Below are 16,904 nucleotides of genomic sequence, written 5' to 3'. Positions count from 1 at the left end.
AAGAGGGTGGATGTGGAATCCCCAACTAACAACATCACCACTGGGGTACTCAGGATCTCCTTTTATATTAAAACAACTCAGCGTGACCTGCTCCTGAGTAACCCAGGGAGTAAAAGGGGGTGTCACGTTGCTGAATTGGAGGGAAGCAGCCAGATCGCTGCTGCACCCCTAGGTGGGGATGTTGGCCCCAGAAATTGGTATGGGGGGAGCCATGTGGGGTATTGAATGGGAGATTATTGTTTGTTGATCTTATGTACGCTATTTATGTGAGTGTATAATGTCTGTGTGTGTAGGTAGGAATCTGTAATCTGTGTGGAAGCTGAATATTTCTGTGAATGTGGTTAAGCATGGCTATGGACAGGCTGAGTAGCAAAGCCCTGTGGAACAATGACTCTCAATAGGCTATGGACACACCCAAAGAATGGGATTTGTCACCTGAGGGCAGCCAGCAGGAAATATAGAGATTGGCCTCTGACCAGGTGACTTGCTGCATACAAGAAGAGGCCAGGAAGGAGTATAAAGAGGCCATGTGGTCGATGCCATTTTGTTCTCAGCTCAGCCCTTCATCCCAGAGGCAGCACTGCAGGGATTGAAGAGCCCGGAAGACCTGGGAACCCATCCTGATCTCAGGATGTGCAATAAGGACTTTTAACCAGCAGCTGCAACATCTCTGCTAGAGCCTGCATCGAGAACTGGGAGATTCGGTGCATGTAATGTACTGTACTTTAATAACCTTACTCTCATGCTTTTCTCTCCTGTAATAATAAACCTTTAGATATAGATTCTAAAGGATTGGCCCAGCGTGATTTGTGGGTAAGGTCCAGAGGGTAAATTGACCAGGGATCTGTGGCTGGTTTCTTGGAACCGGACAGAACTTGTTCGGGGTAGGTGGGATTGGGTGCTAGGACCCCCCACCTGTGTATAGGCCCGGGGCCATCTGGGGCACGGATATTGCTGGGGTGTCGGAGGGGTTTTGCTCGGGAGGCTTCAGGCAGGTTGCTGAAGCGCTCTGTGGGACTGGTTTGTGGCCTGTTTGGAGAGGTCGCCAGTCAGGGGGACTGTAAGGAGCCCCGGATTTGAGCAACTCGCCCTGAGCGGACGCCCTTAGTTGTGCCCAGACACGGCCCGGTCCGTCACAGGGGGGTTATTGGGAAAAAAGTCAATTTAAGTGTCTGTGCTAAATGAGGCTATTAAAATGGGCTACAAGGGTGCGATATTTAGCCTTTGGTGTCATTTGGGCGATGATTATAAGGGGCAATCCAAGCAATGTCTCCATTCAAACCCTGACTAAATGTGTGAAATTTACCTATGAAAGCCAGATGCACATTTTTTCTTCCTAGCTGGTTCCTGAAATTGCTTTGTAAGAGGATGGCCACTTTTAAATCCATTAATGCGTGCCTAGGCAGGTTAAAAAGTTCCCCTGCAGGGTTCTGTGTGTTAGCATTTCTGATGTCTGACTCATGTCCATTTACTTTTGTTGCAGAGACTGTTCAGTTTGGCCCATATCTGTGGTAGAGGGGCATTGATGTTACTTGCTGGCATAGATCACATTACAGGATGTGCTGCTGTATGAGCCCCTGATGTGGTGGTTTATGTGGTTAGGTCCTGTGATGGTGTCACTTGTGTAAATGTGTGGACAGAGTCAGCAATGATGTTTGTTGTAGGGGTGAGTTGCTGGGTGAGTCTGATGGAGGTGTGCTGTGTGGTTGCTGGAAATAATTTGTTTCAGCTTGTGGGGTTGTCTGTAGGTGAGGACTTGCCTGTCCTCCCAGGCCTGTGGGAGCGAGGGACAAATTTCCAGGATATCTTGTACATTGTCCAAGGTGCTCTGGAGGGGTTTAAGTTGGCGGCTGTAGGTGATGCACTGTGGTGTTCCATTAATTTGTTTGTTGGGCCTGTCTTGAAGAAGCAGATGCCTCGTTTTACACTGTCAATGTGTTTTTTCACTTCCCCGGTGGGTATTTCTGTTTTGGGAATGCCTGACAGAGTTCCTGTCGGTGTTTGTGTCTGCCAGTGGGACTGGAGCAAATATGGTTTCTCTTAGGGCCTGTCTGTAAACAATTGATTGGCTGATGTGTGGTGGATGGAAGCCAGAGGCATGTAGGTAAGTGGAAAGATTCATAGGTTCCAGGAATAAGGTGGTGGAAAAGTTGCCATCACTTAATACTACTGACGTGTCCAGGAAGTAGATCTCTTGAGTGGAGTGGTCCAGGATGAGAATTATGGTGGATTATTTCACTAAGAGGGTGGGGAAGCACTGGCATGGATTCCCTAGGGAGGTGGTGGAATCTCCATCCCTAGAAGTTTTAAAGTCCTGGCTTGACAAAGCCCAGGCTGGGATGATTGAGTTGGGATTAGTCCTCCTTTGGGCAGAGGGCTGGACTCGATGACCCATGAGGTCTCTTCCAGCCATAGGATTCTACAGTTCTATGAGAAATCTGTCTCAGCTGGGTCCTGTGGAAAACATTTCATATTTATATAGAAGCCATTCTGTATAACAAAAGCCATTTCAGTTTCTTGTGTCTGCACGTATACTGGAGGGAGTAAACTGGCCTTCACCGAGGTGGGGAGAGGCCAGAAGAATGCGCTGTTGGAATGTGTTTATGAACTATTTTAAGGTGAAGCCCTTACTCCCTAAAATTTGTTTCTTTCTTTGCTGATAATAATTCCTCTTTGAAGTTGACTTTCGTGTCTTGCCCTGATGTCAGACTTGTTTGGTAAAGGGTATTTACCTGCCTCGGTTAGCTTCTCTCTCCTATGTACCAGAATTTGATCTAAATAATCTGGTGCCACCTGTAAATGTTGCTACTTCACTACTCACCTCTTGTAATATTGATAATGCTGATAAAATATTTACTGTCTATTTGTAAAAAAAAAAAAAAGATAACACCCTCCCTCCACTGTGCTTCTGTTTCCTGACAGGCACCTTGTGCATTTCTCAGCTCTACTGACACATTGAGTACCTGATGGCAGGTTTCAACCTCACCCCCTCTGACATGTCAACATTCGTGCTAACAGGCATCCCTGGCCTGGAAGATGCTCATGCCTGGATTTCCATCCCTTTCGCTACTTGCTACATCATCGGCCTCTTCGGAAATTTCTCTGTTCTGTTTGTTGTAGGCAAAGAGCAGACCCTGCACCAGCCGATGTACCTGCTGCTCTGCATGCTGGTGCTCACAGACCTTGGCATCTCTACCTGCGTTGTGCCAAAGGCCCTGTGTATATTTTGGTTCAATTTGAAAGGTATCACTCTGAGTGGCTGCCTCACACAAACTGCCTTCCTTGGCATGGTTTCTGCGATGCACTCAGCCATCCTGGTGGCAATGGCCTTCGATCGCTACGTTTCCATATGTAACCCTCTGAGATACGCCACCATCCTCAGCAATGCACGGATAGCTAAGCTAGGGCTGGTCAGTTTAATAAGAGGGATTGTCTATGTGCTGCCTGTGCCCCTGGTGCTGAGCCGGCTGCCGTTCTGTGACAACCGTATCATCCCTCACACGTACTGTGAGGGTATCACTGTGGCAAAGATTTCATGTGGGGACCTCACATTCCTCAGGCTCTATGGCTTGGTGATGGGGCTTGTCCTTACTGGGATAGACCTGATGCTCATCGCCCTGTCCTACTGTCTCATCATCAGGGTGATTCTTGGTATCTCTTCCAGGAAAGCCCACCTGAAAGCCCTCGACACCTGCACAGCTCACATCAGTGTTATGCTGATGTCTTATACTCAATACCTCTTCTCCAACCTGACACATCGATTCGGTCAGGGCATCGCTCCCCACGTTCACATCATCTTGGTCAACGTCTATGTCCTTGTCCCTCCCATGCTCAACCCCATCATTTATGGGGTCAAAACCCAAGAGCTCCGTGACAAAATGAGGAAAAACATCTGCAGAATGTGATCCCATTGGGTCTTTGGATTCAAATTATGTCGAAAGAGGGGAACAGTTACCTCCTCATTACTCCAGATTGCTCTGTCCCAGTTTGACAGCTATTATTTTGGAGGTTGGGAAAGTAGGAAGCCTTTCTACTGTGATCAGCCCATTGTGACATAAATGGTCTGATATCTCACTTCTGCCATTGTTTTGTGGAACCACAGACAATTGGAGAAGGAAAGAAATATTTTTCCTGTAGTTCCCTGCCCTCAGCCTGAGAGCAAACCTGGAGCTCGGTTTTAGGTTGTAATTCTTTCACATGCAGATGCTGTAGAAGACAAATCTTTCATAAACTTGGTCATTTCCTGTCACGGGTGTCACGACATTGATGCAACGTTGAAGCTCAGAGAGTTTTCTCAGGTGAACCTGAGAAAATTAAAGTGTAGACCAAGATGCAAGAGGAACTCTGGGAAAATCTTCTTCTCAGGATATGTATGAGACAACTCAAATTCTGTTCTGATCTGTTTACACCAAAGAAAGAAACTGGTTCTGCTCATCTGTTTGTACAGTAGCAGAAGAACCCTGCTTCTGACAAACACAGCAAATAGAAATGTTCCTTTTTGGAGACACACAGCCACAAACTAATTCCAAACCAAACTGATACACGGAGTAATGTCTGTCAATGCATTTTTAAACAAAATAGCACAATTCTATTATTGTTGTTCTACCTACATTTTGGCTGTGTCTACACTGGGCCACTTATTTCGGAAAATCAGCCGCTTTTCCGGAATAAGCTGTGAGCTGTCTACACTGGCCCTTGAATTTCCGGAAAAGCACTGACAATTTACTGTAAGAAATCAGCTGCTTTTCTGGAAAAACTATGCTGCTCCCGCTCGGGCAAAAGTCCTTTTTCCGGAAAATTGTTCTGGAAAAGGGCCAGTGTAGACAGCACAGTAGTCTTTTCCGCAAAAAAGCCCCGATCACGAAAATGGCGATCGGGGCTTTTTTCCGGAAAAGCGCGTCTACATTGGCCACGGACGCTTTTCCGGAAAAAGGGCTTTTCTGGAAAAGCATCCTGCCAATGTAGACGCTCTTTTTCTGGAAATACTTATAACGGAAAACTGTTTCGTTTTAAGCATTTCCGGAAAATCATGCCAGTGTAGACGTAGCCAGTGTTCCAATTTAAAAATTTTTTAATGGTGTTAATCACCATTTTGTTTACAACATCTCCCAAGCATCATTCATGTAACAAGTACCACCCACGGGATTTTTTTCACTTTCTTGATACTATGCACAGACTCCTGCTGGGAATTGTCACATTTAAAAAAAAACCCTTCAAGAGGTGTATAACACAAGCTCTCATTGGGTACCTGATCTATACACCAATGTGTTATTTTTAAAAAGTGTGTTTCACTCACTAGGCCAGTGGTCCCCAATCTTTTTACACCCAAGATCACTTTTAAATGTCAGGGCAAGCCAAAATCTACCCCATCCCTTCCCCGAGACCCCACCCCTTCCTTGAGACCCCAACCTCTCTGTTCCTCTCCTCTCCATCTCTTGTTGTCCCCAGCCTTTACTCACTCTGGGTATGTCCACACTACAGCTATAATTTGAACTAACTTAGTTAATTCGAACTAAGCTAATTCGAATTAGCGCATCCAGACTTAAAAACTAGTTTGAATTAGCATTTTGCTAATTCGAACTAGCATGTCCACACTGAGTGGACCCTGAACCGAGGTTAAGGCTGGCCGGAAGCAGTGCTGGCAGGGCATCAGATTAGGACTTAGAGCGTGGAGCTGCTGCCTCAGGCTAACCGAGGGCTGTGCTTAAAGGGTCCCAACCCCCACCCCAGACAGACAGTTCTCAGGGGTGCCCTGCTTGCAAAGCAGTCCTGGCTTGGAGTGCCCTGAGTGCCCACACTGGGCACATCACACCACTCGACCATCAGCCCGGCTGCACTTGCTGCAGGCTGCCATCTGGGGGGGGGGGTCAATCAGGGGGCTGCAGGAGAGCTTCCACCCCGAGGAGCCTGCAGAGCCACCCCAGGCCTCCCCACTGGGGGCTCGTACCCCAATCCTCCCTCACCTCCTTCCACTTACCCCACCCTACCCCCCCTTCCTGATGTACAAAATAAAGGACACGTGTGTTCAAAAATAGAAACTCTCTTTATTGAACAGAACTCGGGGAGACTGGGAAAAGGAGGTGGGAGAGGGGAAGAGAGAGGGTGGGAGAGGGGAGGGCAACTAAAATGATGAGGGGTTTGGAACAGGTCCCATATGAAGAGAGACTAAAGAGACTGGGACTTTTCAGCTTAGTAAAGAGGAGACTGAGGGGGGATATGATAGAGGTCTATAAAAGCATGAGTGGTGTGGAGAGGGTGAATAAAGAAAAGTTCTTCATTAGTTCCCATAATAGAAGGACTAGAGGACACCAAATGAAATGAATGGGTAGCAGGCTTCAAACTAATAACGGAAAGTTCTTCTTCACAATGCAAATAGTCAACCTGTGGAACTCTTCACTGCAGGAGGCTGTGAAGGCTAGAACTAGAAGGGTATGTCTACACTACCCTCCTAGTTCGAACTAGGAGGGTAATGTAGGCATACTGCACTTGCAAATGAACGAGGTGTACCGGTAGTTTGGAATAGGAAGCCTTGTCCGAACTACCTAGTTCAAGCCCCGTGTAGCCGCACTGCACGGGGTTCGAACCAGCGGGGTTTTAAAAATGGCGGCTCCCCGCTTATGCAAATGAAGCCCGGGAAATTCAAATCCCGGGCTTCATTTGCAAGTGCGGTATGCCTACATTACCCCGCTAGTTCCCAATCCCGATCCCTCCCCCCCCCCAAGTGCTACTAGACTATTTGTTGTTTTTTTAGTGTAACCCCCTTTTTCCTCCCCGGGGTTACTCAGGAGCAGGTCACACTAGCGGGGTAGTGTAGACACACCCGAACAGAGTTTAAAGAGAAGTTAGATCAATTCATGGAGGTTAGGTCCATGAAGTGCTATTAGCCAGGGGGTAGGAACGGTGTCCCTGGCCTCTGTTTGTGGAAGGCTGGAGATGGATGGCTCGAGACAAATGGCTTGGTCATTGTCTTTGGTTCATCCCCTCCAGGGTACCTAGTGTTGGCCGCTGTTGGCAGACAGGCTTCTGGGCTAGATGGACATTTGGTCTGACCCAGTACGGCCATTGTAAGCTCAGGGCTCAGGGTCGGGGGTCTCAGTGGACCACCCTGATTTTCATGCAAACCTGCTCCTGAGTGGCCAGGCTGGCAGCTCTCCTGCCCTAGATGGCCACTTTCCTGTGCCTAGTGTGGAGGTCGTGGATGAGGTCCACGATGTCCGCACTAGACCAGGTGGGCGCCCGCCTTTTGTGGACCTGGGAGGGCTCCCGGGAGCCGCCAGCCTGGTCCTGGGAAGAGGCGGAGGGCTGGGTGGCAGCGGGTGGCTGGCTCGTGCCGTGCCAGGAGCAGGGTCTACTGGCTGGGTGCTAGCAGGCTTGCACCTGGCACGGGCACCATAGCCAGCCTGTGCCCCTTTAAGGGGTCCGGGAACGGGAGGGGCGCAGAAGAGTTTCCCTGGTGGAGCCCAGAGTGGTCACCAGGGAAAGCTGGGGAGGGCTAGCCCTTAATTTGAACTAGTTAATTTGAACTAGGCGTTAGTCCTTGTGGAATGAGGTTTACCTAGTTCGAATTAAGCGCTCTGCTAGCTCGAATTAAGTTCGAAGTAGTGGTTTGTATGTGTAGCGCCTATCAAAGTTAATTCAAACTAACGTCTGTTAGTTCGGATTAACTTTGTAGTGTAGATATACCCTCTCACTGCACTGAGGTAGGAGGTGTGGGCTCTGGGGTGGGAATGAGCAATTTCGGTGTGGGAGGGGTGAGAGGTGCAAGCTCTGAGAGGGTATGTCTACACTACCCTCCTAGTTCGAACTAGCGGGGTAATGTAGGCATACCGCACTTGCAAATGAAGCCCGGGATTTGAATTTCCCAGGCTTCATTTGCATAAGCCGGGCGCCGCCATTTTTAAATCCCAGCTCGTTCGAACCCCGTGCCGCGCGGCTACACGCAGCACGGACTAGGTAGTTCGGACTAGGCTTCCTAGTCTGAACTACCGTTACTCCTCGTGGCACGGGGTTCGAATGAGCCTGGATTTAAAAATGGCGGCGCGCGGCTTATGCAAATGAAGCCCGGGAAATTCAAATCCCGGGCTTCATTTGCAAGTGCGGTATGCCTATCTTACCCTCCTAGTTCGAACTAGGAGGGTAGTGTAGACATACCCGGAGGGAATTTGGGTGCAGGAGGAGGTGGAGAAGGGGATGCTGGTTCATGGTGGTGGGTCCAGGCTGGAGAGTGTTGGGGTGAGGTGAAAGGTTGGGGTGCTGAGCAAAGTGCTTGTGGATGTGGGGTGCAGGAGTTTGGGATGGAGCGTGTGAGGGGCTCAGGACAGGGAGGTTGGGAGTATGATGGGCTCAGGGCGCAGGTTTGCAGTATGTGGATGGTGCAGGAGTGTTGTGGCAGAAGACTTGTGGATGTGGGGGACTCAGAACAGGGGGTTCAAGTGTAAGATGGGCTCAGGGTTGGGGACTGTGTGCATATAGGAGTGTTATGATGTTGCAGAGGGATAGGGAGTTGGCTCCAATTGGGGGATAGTTGGCCAGGCTTCATTTTTAAATAAAATATGTCCAATTCAAAATGTTTCAGCCTTGTCTTTATTTATGGCATGGGAGGGGAAAGTGTTTTGGGTCAGGGGCCACTGACCAAAAGAAAAATCAGTCGAGACCACATAAGTGAGATGCAAAAAGCCAACCCCTCCAATCTCCCCGTGAGCTCCAGCTCCATGTGAGGGGAGGGGAGGTAGAACTGAGGTTCAAGGCCTCAGGCCAGATTAACTCTTCTTGGGTTTCAGTGGACTTTTGGGCCCCTCTACACTCTGGAGTGGAGCAAAAAAGGAGGGATTTAGTGTGCAGTGAGTGGGACAGGGATGAGGGGCAGAATCGGGGTTGAAAGTAGGGTACAGGAGCAAGCTGGTGGTAGGTGTCTGGACAGGAGGGAGGGAGCAGGAACAGGTTGCTGATGTGTGTCTGGCCGGGGGTTAGGGGCTGGAGGCTGGTGGGTGTCTGGCCAGGGGTCAGAGGTGGGTTTCTGGATGGGGTCTGGGCAGGGGCAGAGGCAGGGTGCTTGGTGGGGGTCTGGCCAAGGGGAAGGGTGCTGGTGGGGGTAGACACAAGGTACTTGTGGTGGTTTAGGTAGGGAGAGGGGGCAGGGTGCTGTTGTGAGGCACTTGCTGGGGGCAGGGACAGGAACAGCTCAGCCGGTACCTGGGGAACCTGCATCGTGAACCTCTCCTCCTCCCTCCCCAAACTTCCAGCGTGCTTCCTGAGAAGATGGATCTGATGTGCAGCCAGGGACTTCCTTCCCTATGTTGCCTTCCTGTGCAGGGGAGGGGATACCGCAGCCTGGGACTTCCCCTCTCTCCTTCCCTCACACCACCAGCATAGTAAGGCAGGCAACAGAGGGAAGGAAGTCTGTGGTTGTGCACAAGACCCGGCAGTTCAGGAAGTGGGATGGCTGTTTGTGGAAGCGGAGACCAGCCCACATTTCCTGAGATGCTAGCTCTGGCGCGCAGCTGTAGGACTTCTCTCTCCATACTGTAGGAGGCTGGTGCTACCTCCATTTTCACAGGAGGGAGTGACAGTGCGGTTTACTTCTTGGAGAGGGAATAGTTGCGGGGGAGGCCTGGAATGCCTCGTGATCGACTGGTTATGCCCCCAAAATCAACCAGTTCATCGCGATCAACAGGTTGGTGACCACGGCCCTAGACTGATCTACTTTTGGGCTAGTGCGTAAGGGGCTGTGGGCTTTTGGTGCAGTAGAAATCTCACAGCTTTACAAGCAGGGAGAGAGGCAGAGGAGCAGCAGCCAGAACCGCAGGGACCAGAGAGATAGCCCAGAGGGCAAAGCTGGGCCGGAAACAGAGCAGCAGGGCTGAGGCAGAGCTGGTGCAGGACCTGACCCGCTGTGTCTATGGGGAGCCAGGTCCGAGCAACATCAGGGAGCTGCGGGGTCAAACCCACGGAAGGGGATGCCAGCCCTGCAGGATGTAACATGGCAGCTGAGCACAATGAGCAGCTGGGGAGAGTAGGGTGGGTCACTGGGCACATGGCACAACACAGGGACATGACAAAGGGACACTGGCAAATGCCTTTGCTGCCAGAATCCTGGGAGCAGAAAGTCTTCCATGCCCCTCGTCTTCCATCACTCCAGCCCCACGTCATTGAGCCTCCACAGAGAAGCAGTGACTTTTCGGAGGCCAATGAACTTGAGACAAAAGCTTGGGCCACATGCAGCAGTGCGCTGCTACCATCCACTGAACAGATTTGTGGTCCCATATAGTGTGGCAGCCTCCTCTCCTGTAGTGCTGATGGAAGGGCAGTTCCCACAGAACAGCCAGGCTGAGCATTGGGAAGGTCCAATTTGCCCAGACAAGATGAGCCCCTATTAGCATCAAATTACTTCTCTCCTGGGGGAGGCTCTCAAGCTGTAGGTCTCCAGGAGCTAATTTCTGCTCATCCCCTCACTCACAGAGCGGAGGAAATTGTCTGTGAATCCCGGCCCACCTGGGAGCCCGCAGGGACTGAACAGAGGAATCATAAATGTGACGGTTCAGCACAGAGAGAGTCAGACAGATGAGGTTCACACGCTGAGTCTCTCATCTCTGTGTTACTGGTCCTCGATGGAGATTTCCTTTCTTTGCTGAGGTGGACTATGGTGAGTTGCCTCTTTCTGAATTATCATTTGTGCCTAGGACTTGGGAAAGGTTTCGTGGTTCAAATCTAGAACCATCTGGGCAGGAATTCACCAGCACAGTCAAGTGACTGTTTTTGTTTTTTCAGAAACTCGAGAGATTCAATTGTATTGGCAAAATTTTACATAATTATCTGTCTGTAAATTCAGTCCCTAATATCGTACTGTGTCCTGTCTGAGTGGCTTCCTGTTTTGGTGGGGTGTGATTTTTGAATTCCTCAACTTCACTACACAACTACCTATAGGCAAGCAGCCAACACCTCGTCAATGGTTGTCTGTGTGACCAGGTGGTTCACCACAAACGTAGGTCGCGTGCTGTCCACAATCTGTTCTCACATTCTGCCCTCGGTGCATCGCTCCAGATTGACACTGGCTTCCCTGAGAAAAAAATTTGTGAAACATAATATAAAATCCCCAACGTTCACACCAGGGCTGAGCACCCGAACAGCACAGCATCCACCAGTCACTGAAAGTTCAACACTGAGCGTAAAATCTGAGATACTTGTAAATTAACCTACGTACACTTATAGGAACTTAAATACCTGGTCTGATTTGAACTGACCACGAGCCTCCAGTGACTTCAGCTGGAGTCATCCCATGTCCTCGAAGGACGGGTGAGCTCCTTTGGATCAAAGAAGAGCGGAGAGGAGAGTTACTGAAATCTTCAACTCAGAGGTATACAGGTGGAAAGAAGTCAGGATAGATTCTTGTTTCAGAGAGGGCGAGGGGGCGGCTAGTGCTGTGCCCCTGCATCTCTGGCTCTGGAGAGGATAAAAATCAGGAAAAAAGAAAATCCTGATTCTGGTTCCAGCTTAGAGGAAAACAGGTGTTTCTGGCAATCTCACAGGAACGCACCGTGTGTGTGGAAGGAGTGAATCATTGGCAGTCATGCAGTATCCAGATCACAGAGACATGGAGTCCTGCACCCAGGTGACTAGGGAAGGGGCAGATGGCCTCATGCAGGCTATGTCTAGACTGCAAGCCTCTTTCGAAAGAGAGCGTCTAGACTGCATGCGGAACTTTCGAAAGAGCAAGCCACTTTTTCGAAAGAAAGCACCCAGTGAGTCTGGATGCTCTCTTTCGAAGAAGCCCTATTTACATTCAAGAACGCCTTCTTTCGAAAGAAGCACTTTCGAAAGAAGGCGTTCTTCCTCGTGAAATGAGGTTTACCGCCGTCAAAAGAAAAGCCGCGTTCTTTCGATTTAATTTCGAAAGAACGCGGCTGCAGTCTAGACGCAGGTGAAGTTTTTTTTGGAAAAAGGCTACTTTTCCCGAAAAAACCCCTGAGTCTGGACACAGCCGCACAGACCAAAGGTGCAATAAGGACAGGGTGTATCTCAGACTGTAATGTACCAGGGACCATGCTGTACCGATTGTCTCTAACACCATCTGCCCTATGAGTCGCCCCACTGCAGTCTCCTGGCAATTTAAGCAAATGTCAGCACCAAAAAGCCACCTCAGGAGAGTCAGAGTTTCCAATGGGCTGCAAGACAGTGAAGCTGAGGACATGAAGGGACAGATGAGGTTGAGAAAGCAGACAGGTTGTGTGTGTGTGAGAGGAGGCGGCTGTGGGGTTGTGGGAGCAGGCAAGGGGTGCACACAGAGCAGTGGGCGGTGCTGGGAGTTGCAGGCGCAGGGACAGAGCCCCCGTCACATCCATCTTGCTTGCCCCTCTAAGATGCCTCAGAGCACAAAGGGCACAGAGAGCAATAAAATCAGCATAGTCTTTGAAGCCTTGACATAAGGCCTGGATATGCTGGCTCATCGTGACCCTGGACAACTGTAAACATAGGTAGGAGGGTGGCCAAGCTAGCTGTTGACCAAGAGGCTGCAGAAACTGCCCTTGGCTAGCACTGATATTGAAACAATCACACAACTGTCCTGGGAGAGGAATCTCCCGCTGAGTAAAGAATGTCCAGTCCTGCCAATTTAGTTCTCTCTCTCTTACAAGTGTAAATTACGTTGAAACTCCCTTGTAAGCACTGGCATCATAAAAACGAACCAGCACAATTTGGCACCATAGGGTATGTCTACACTAGCTCATTAGTTTGAGCTAGGTAGGCAAATGAGGGCAACTGAAGTTGCAAATGAAGCCCAGGATTTAAATATTCCGGGCTTCATTTGCATGTTCCTGGGCGCCGCCATTTTTAAATTCCCCTTAGTCTGAAATCCGTGCCCGCGGCTACACACGTCACGGAGTAGGTAGTTCGAATTAGGATCTCTAATTCAAACTACCTACTCCATGCCACGTGTAGCCGCGGGCACGGAGTTTGGACTAAGGGGGATTTAAAAATGGCGGCGCCCAGGAACATGCAAATGAAGCCCAGGATATTTAAATCCCGGACTTCATTTGCAACTCCGGTTGACCTCATTTGCCTACCTAGCTTGAACTAATGAGCTAGTGTAGACATACCCATAGATAAGAAAGAGAATACATGACCCCACGGGTATAAAGATGGGCCCAGCAGCACACTCACTTTGAGCATCAATCTACCATGTACCTGCTGGTCGGGTTAGGTGATTGCATACAGGGGTCCACACGGGGATGCCCAGCCTCGTATTCATCTTTCCCGGGGAACCGAGTGACCAATCCTGGCCTGACATGCTGGAATCGAGACACGCAGAAGGGGGTAAAAATTGTACCTGTATGCGTCTTTTTGTCTTAGTGCATGCATAGAATTAGAGCTCTTTAAAGATTAAGCTGTCACTTGGTACCGTTATTTCTATCTTCCTTTTCATTTGTAACCACTTTAAGATCTGTATTTGCTAGCAGTTAAGAAGTAGAGCAATAGCCATTGTAACCGTATGATTATAAGTTTCTCTAATAAACCTGTAACTGTGTAACCTGACTCCTTCTGTTGTTGTAACAGAACCAGACACAATTAAAAGAACTGGCTGGTCAGGGGTAGACTCAGTAAGAGCTGAGCATTGGGGTTCTGCCGCCTCCACGGGGCAGACCCTTGGGGCACCAGTCAGCCTCCCCTGGCTACCCGCTGCGAAGGGACTCTTGTCCTAGCAGCTAAAGACTCAGGTGTAATAAGCTCTCTCTGCACCAACTTGGGGCACCCTTCAGCTTTCCCGGCTGCCAGCTGTGAAGGGACCCTGTCCTACCAGTTAAAGACTCGGATGTTTAATAGGGCTCACAAACCACACACACTACCCCGGCCACTGACTGACAGGCAGGGCTGCTGAAATTCAATTTTTCTTTGTGATTGTCAGCACTTAGCCAGTGAAGTGAACACTTTGTCTTTGCTCCTCGGGTGGCTCAATCCTCCACCATCATCCTCTGATCCCCTCTGTGTACCCTTTCCCCATCCCAGGCTGCCCTGATTCCAACAGAACCCTGGCCACCACTGTCTTCTCCATACTCCGGGGTCACACCGGCCCCCCAAAGCCACTCAGCTCTTCCTCAGCAGGGGTGAGGTGCCTCCCGTCACAGTAGTTCCTTTGGCTGTGGTGTAATCAGTGACTGAGTCTCACTGGTCAGAAATCTCACACGGAGAGGGGCAAATACCCCAGCACCCACGCTACTGTGCTTGGTGTGCATTAGTTTGGGCCGGCTCCAGTGGCAGAGGGATTTTGCAGCTGGCTGCTCAGCTTGGACTGACACACACAGACCCTGCCCAGTACTGTCTCCAGTCCCACTGCAGCCTTCCAGCGTGCCCAAGCCGGCATGTGTCTGGGACTCTGAATGCAGAGGCGGGCACATTCTGGGGCGGGATGAATGGTGGCAGGACAAAGGCAGATAGATACGTTTCTTTTCTTTCTGTGTACTTTGTTAATTGGTTTTATTCACTCTTAATCTGTTCAGTCTAATTTCTTTAAGTTGGTAAGTAACAGTGTGTTAATTCTAATGTAATCAGTGAGCTGTCTCTTCTTTAGAATTGTTGTTTGGAGTTAGAGCCAGATTATTACTGGAGTAATTCTATTCTTGGAGGCTCCCAAGGCACACCAGAAGTGTGTACAGGGCCAGCTAGGTGAAGGAATGACCATTGTATATGCTTTAGGAGCAAGGGACTGTAGCAAGAGGGTGGATAGGGAATCCCCAACTAAGAACATCACCAGTGGGGTATTCAGGATATCCTTTTATATTAAAACAAATCAGGTGACCTGTGAGTGTGACCCGCTCCTGAGTAATCCAGGGAGGAAAAAGGGGGTTACAGCAAAAACCTGTCCATTTTACTGTCCGTGCTATATGATGCTAATACTATTGGCTGCAACGGCCCGATATTTAGCCTTTGGTGTTATTCGGGCGATGACTATAAGGGCCAGTCCAAGCAATGTGTTTGTTCAGTCCCTGACTAAATGTGTCAAATTTGCCTATGAAAGCCAGATGCACATTTTTTCATGCTAGCTGGTTCCTGAAATTGCTTTGTAAGAGCATAGCCGCTTTTGAATCCAGTAATGAGTGCTCGGTCAGGTTAAAAAGTTCCCCTGCAGGGTTCAGTGTGTTAGCATTTCTGATCTCTGACTTGTATCCATTTGCCGTTGTTGAAGAGATTACCCAGTTTGGCAAAGATACAAGGCAGAGGGGCATTGCTGGCACTTGCTGGCATAGATCACATTACAGGATGTGCCGCTGCATGAGCCCCTGATGTGGGTAGGTCCTGTGATGGAGTCGCTTGTGTAGACGCGTGAACAGAGTCGGCAGTGGGGTTTGTTGCAGGAGTAGGCTGCTGGGTGAGTCTGATGGAGGTGTGCTGTGTGGTTGCTGGAAATAATTTGTTTCAGGTTCTGGGGTTGTCTGTAGGCGAAGACTTGCCTGTCCCCCAAAGCCTGTGGGAGTGAGGGACAGATCGCATTTGATGTAAATGCTTGTAGACTGATCGCATTTGATGTAAATAATCTGGTGCCACTTGTAAATGTTCCCATTTCATTACTCACCTTCTTTTTAGATTGTTAATGCCTATAAATATTTACTGTGCATTTGTAAAAAAGGATAACACCCTCCCTCCACTGTGCTTCTGTCTCCTCACAGGCACCTTGTGCATTTCTCAGCTCTACTGACACCTTGAGTACCTCATGGCAGCTCTTAACCTCACCCCCTCCGACATGTCAACATTCATGCTAACAGGCATCCCTGGCCTGGAAGATGCTCACATCTGGATTTCCATCCCTTTCGCTACTTGCTACATTATCGGCCTCTTCGGAAATTTCTCTGTTCTGTTTGTTGTAGGCAAAGAGCAGACCCTGCACCAGCCTATGTACCTGCTGCTCTGCATGCTGGTGCTCACAGACCTCGGCATGTCGACCTGCGTTGTGCCAAAGGCCCTGTGTATATTTTGGTTCAATCTGGAAGTCATCACATTGAGTGGCTGCCTCACCCAAAATGCCTTCCTTGCCACAATTTCAGCCATACACTCAGCCATCCTGGTAGCAATGTCCTTCGATCGCTACGTTGCCATATGTAACCCACTCAGATACAGCACCATCCTCAGCAATGTACGGGTAGCTAAGCTAGGGCTGGTCAGTTTAATAAGAGGGATTGTCTGTGTGCTGCCTGTGCCCCTGGTGCTGAGCAGGCTTCCGTTCTGTGACAACCACATGATTCCTCACACGTACTGTGACAGTATCGCTGTGGCAAAGATCTCATGTGGGGACCTCACATTCTTCAGGCTCTATGGCTTCATGATGGGGATTGTTCTTACTGGGCTAGACCTGATGCTCATCGCCCTGTCCTACTGTCTGATCATCAGGGTCATTGTTAGTATCTCTTCCAAGAAAGCCCACCTGAAAGCCCTCAACACCTGCACAGCCCACATCGGTGTTATACTGACGTCTTATACTCCCTACCTCTTCTCCAACCTGACCCATCGGTTTGGTCAGGGCATCGCTCCCCATATTCATATCATCTTGTCCAACGTCTATGTCCTTGTCCCTCCCATGCTCAACCCCATCATTTATGGGGTCAAAACCCAAGAGCTCCGTGACAAAATGAGGAAGAACATCTGCAGAAGATGATCCCATTGGGCCTCTGGATTTAAATTATGTCGAAAGAGGGGAACAGTTACCTCCTCATTAATGCAGATTGCTCTGTCCCAGTATGACTGAGCTCTGCATTGTGGGGGTTCACAGTATTCGGAAGTAGGAAACCCTTCTACTGCGATCAGCCCATTGTGACATCAATGGTTTGACACCTCACTTCTGCCATTGACTTGTGGAACCATGGACAACTGGAGAAGGAGGGAAATGTTTTGCCTGTGGTTCACTGCCCTCAGCCTGAGGG

The 16,904-nt window shown here is 49.5% G+C and overlaps 2 protein-coding genes across 2 annotated transcripts; both read left to right on the top strand.

Moving 5' to 3' along the window:
* Nucleotides 1–2,966: 2,966 nt before the first annotated feature.
* LOC142829867 (olfactory receptor 52D1-like) lies at nt 2,967–3,905 on the top strand. Its single transcript, XM_075931946.1, has one exon. The coding sequence runs from the start codon at nt 2,967–2,969 to the stop codon at nt 3,903–3,905; it is 939 nt and encodes a 312-aa protein (XP_075788061.1).
* Nucleotides 3,906–15,730: 11,825 nt separating this feature from the next.
* Nucleotides 15,731–16,639, top strand: LOC102451759 (olfactory receptor 52N4-like). Its single transcript, XM_006130088.2, has one exon. The coding sequence runs from the start codon at nt 15,731–15,733 to the stop codon at nt 16,637–16,639; it is 909 nt and encodes a 302-aa protein (XP_006130150.2).
* Nucleotides 16,640–16,904: the final 265 nt, after the last annotated feature.

Source organism: Pelodiscus sinensis, chromosome 1 (genome assembly GCF_049634645.1).
Source record: "Pelodiscus sinensis isolate JC-2024 chromosome 1, ASM4963464v1, whole genome shotgun sequence".
Taxonomy (NCBI): Eukaryota; Metazoa; Chordata; order Testudines; family Trionychidae; genus Pelodiscus; species Pelodiscus sinensis.
Note: the sequence above shows the minus strand (reverse complement) of the source record. Positions and strands in the feature narration are given on the sequence as shown.

Bases quoted from the DNA above. Each gene is read 5' to 3' on its own strand.
- LOC142829867 (XM_075931946.1), top strand. From the start codon at position 2,967: ATGGCAGGTTTCAACCTCACCCCCTCTGACATGTCAACATTCGTGCTA.
- LOC102451759 (XM_006130088.2), top strand. From the start codon at position 15,731: ATGTCAACATTCATGCTAACAGGCATCCCTGGCCTGGAAGATGCTCAC.